Raw genomic sequence first — 2,870 nt, 5'->3', positions numbered from 1 at the left:
AGAAGAACCGCTGCTGACTATATAAACAAAGGAAGGTACATCAAAGTATTATTTTTTTTTGGGGGGGGGGGGGGGGGGGGGGGCTGCCCCCTCCATACATCAGCATAGCTCCGTCATTGAGACCAACGTAATATAAGTTATATATCATTAAAAACTTCAAATCCTATACTTTCCAATGGTATAATTTTAAGACTATACAACTCATCTTATGTTGGTCAGATTATAGATTTAGAGACAAGAGCCTTATAAACCGGAAAGGAGGTACAGTAGTACTATCTCAGGACCCTGTCTAACAAGAACTATAAAGTACGAGTGATGATAGCCTAGGTCTTGCAGTGTGTACTTACGGTAGTATTTTCAAGGCGCAATCCTGCAAGGGGATCATATAACAAAAACAGTCCTACCCAAGATACTAATCCTAACAGTCTGTCAGTCTAGCACACTGTCTATCTTGGAGCCTCCAGACCCCCAAACATTCGGGTTCTTAAACTTTGCAGAAGTGGGAAGGACAATAAATTCTTCAGAATGTCATCTAATCATAAATGGAGACCACAAGCACTGGGGCATGAGCAATAGAATGTCTCCTCCTAGCAAAACCACTTAAGATGATTGATGTCTTGAAAGAGAGAAGGGACAACAAGGAGCATGTCTGTTCTTAGGCCTTTCTCCTTTCTTTCCGGGGCAAGCCTTCTGTTGGTTAAGAGATCATATTTTAGCTTCTATTAGGCGTATCCGTTGCACCAGATATCATCCCCTAATCCAAGGTCGTGTTAAATCAGCGACAATTAATATGGATGGACTAGTTAAATTATAATCACCACAAAATTTTATAGGCGTGTAAATATTATCTGCTAAAGCATGTTTTATGGTCATCTTTAGATGATGTAACATGTGAGTGGAGGCTAAGAAAAAAAGTGTCGTCGCAACCATCACATACTGCCCTTTTAAGCGCATAGGTGTTTGTTATGATCCATTGTCACATCGATCCGACAGCTGATTATCATGTGACTTGTACTCAACAGGGGTTTGTTGCCTGATATATCCGGACATCCCCCCTTCCCCCCCCCCCCCCCCCCCCCTTTCCATCTTAATCATCCACTAGGCGCACTTTTGAAGATTAAGTAGTATCGTGCACTCCTAAGCAGCAGCTTCAACATGCAGGATGCATTTCTTAGAGGCTTCTTAGAGGAATATACTAGGTACAATGCATATGCAGACACTCCTACCTGCTTCAGATAATCATCACCCTGATACAAGACATCTGAAAAAAGCGCAATCGAATCAATTCACTCAAGAACAGCACATTTCTTTTCAGAATTGGCCAAATGGATTCATGGAAAGCAAAGGTATTCACAGTTTCAGATAAGCCTAATCGATGATGCCGATTACTCCTTAGGAGTAATTATAGTTACTATTTACAAATGTACAAAGCTGCTAAGATGTAGTGGCAACACCTTGATCACCACCCACCTGCATACCAGGGTCCTAAATTCAGAAATGCTATGCATTTCCAGCTCGGCGGTAAGAAGAACTGCTACTGATGATGAGATAAACAAAGGAAGGTAATTAAGAGAAGCAGCCGAGATATTTGACCAAACAGAAGGCTCATCGATTGGTTGACTGGTTCCTCTGCTACTAGTCGTCTTCTAGCTCTCGCCCAGATCTGTGGAGATCGAGCGCGCGCGCGGGCCGCTACGGCAAGAAGGGCGGCATCTCGCCGTACTGGGCCGGAGGCTTCCAGGTCGCCACGGCTGGGTCGGGGCGCGCGCCGCAGCGCTGGCACCGCTGGGCAGCCGGCAGCTGGACGGCGAGGATCCGGCGGCAGGAGGGGCAGGAAGAGTGGCCGCGCAGCCACTTGTCGACGCAGGCGGCGTGGAAGGCGTGGCCGCACTGGGGCAGCACGCGCATGGCCTCGCCGTCCTCGAACTCGGCGAGGCAGATGGCGCACTCCGGCGCCGCGGCGGCCTCCTCTGCCTCCTTGCCCTTGCCCTTGCCGGCGTCGGTGGAGACGTAGGCGACGGTGGGGATGGCGCGGAGCACCGACTTCTTGACGCCCCGGTTGGCGGCGGCGCGCGCCCTGGCTTCCGCGCCGCCGCACGCGCACCAGCGGGCGACGAGGCCGATGCCGAGGACGGTGATGAGCGCGCAGAGCAGCGAGGCGAGGATGATGACGATGTCCCTGTCGTCGGCGATGATCCGGGCGCCCGGCGTGGACAGGCCCGCCGCCTCCTGCAGGAGCCTCCGGGCCGCCATGGGTGACTCCATCGTCCTGTCCGTGTCTGTCCTGGTGCTGGTGGGATGGGTCGGGAGTGAGACGGGGTAGCTGGATGCGTTGCGGGGAGGAAGGTGACAAGTGTGCGCTGGAAGCTAGTGAGCGTAGCCCGGAGCGAGTGGGCTCTGGTCCGGATTTTATAGGAGGCGTTGGTGGCTTTTTTTCTCTGTGGCGCGGATAAAGCCGCGCGGTGTTTCCGGGCGTGGAGGATAACCGGGGGTGGTCGGCCGAGACGGTGGGCGGGCGCTCGTCGCCGGAATCCGGTGCTGTGCGCCGGAGGAAGTATGTGGTGGTACGTACTAGTGGCGTGTGCGCAAGATCATTATGGTGATAGCGATTTCGTTGCTGCACTCTTCTTGGTGTTCAGCTTAAACCAAATGCTGATGTGTTTCTTATCCGTTTTTCGTGTTCCGAGATGAGAGGGAAAAGAGAAAAGGGAGTCAACAAATGCTAAGTATAGTAGTGATATAGGAGTATTTCTATCCATGGCACATGAGAGGGTAGAAGACAAGAGACAGTGAAGGAACTAACAATGATGATATACATATTAGCAATTAAATAAAGAATGCATACTTAGTACACCCTCCGAATTTTAAAG

At 50.7% G+C, this 2,870-nt stretch overlaps 1 protein-coding gene across 1 annotated transcript; it reads right to left on the bottom strand.

The window, feature by feature from the left end:
• Window positions 1-1,285: 1,285 nt before the first annotated feature.
• On the bottom strand, window positions 1,286-2,403 carry LOC125539676 (probable E3 ubiquitin-protein ligase ATL44). Its single transcript, XM_048703184.1, has one exon. It carries the CDS (start codon window positions 2,263-2,265, stop codon window positions 1,693-1,695), a length of 573 nt encoding a protein of 190 aa, XP_048559141.1. The 5' UTR covers window positions 2,266-2,403; the 3' UTR covers window positions 1,286-1,692.
• Between the last annotated feature and the right edge of the window lie 467 nt (window positions 2,404-2,870).

This window comes from Triticum urartu, chromosome 2 (assembly GCF_003073215.2).
Source record: "Triticum urartu cultivar G1812 chromosome 2, Tu2.1, whole genome shotgun sequence".
In the NCBI taxonomy this organism is placed as follows: domain Eukaryota; kingdom Viridiplantae; phylum Streptophyta; class Magnoliopsida; order Poales; family Poaceae; genus Triticum; species Triticum urartu.
The sequence above is the reverse complement of the archived record's forward strand: the minus strand, read 5'-3'. Positions and strand labels throughout refer to the sequence as shown.

What these genes read in the sequence shown, in the direction of transcription:
- LOC125539676 (XM_048703184.1), bottom strand. Translation starts at nt 2,265, where the DNA reads ATGGAGTCACCCATGGCGGCCCGGAGGCTCCTGCAGGAGGCGGCGGGC.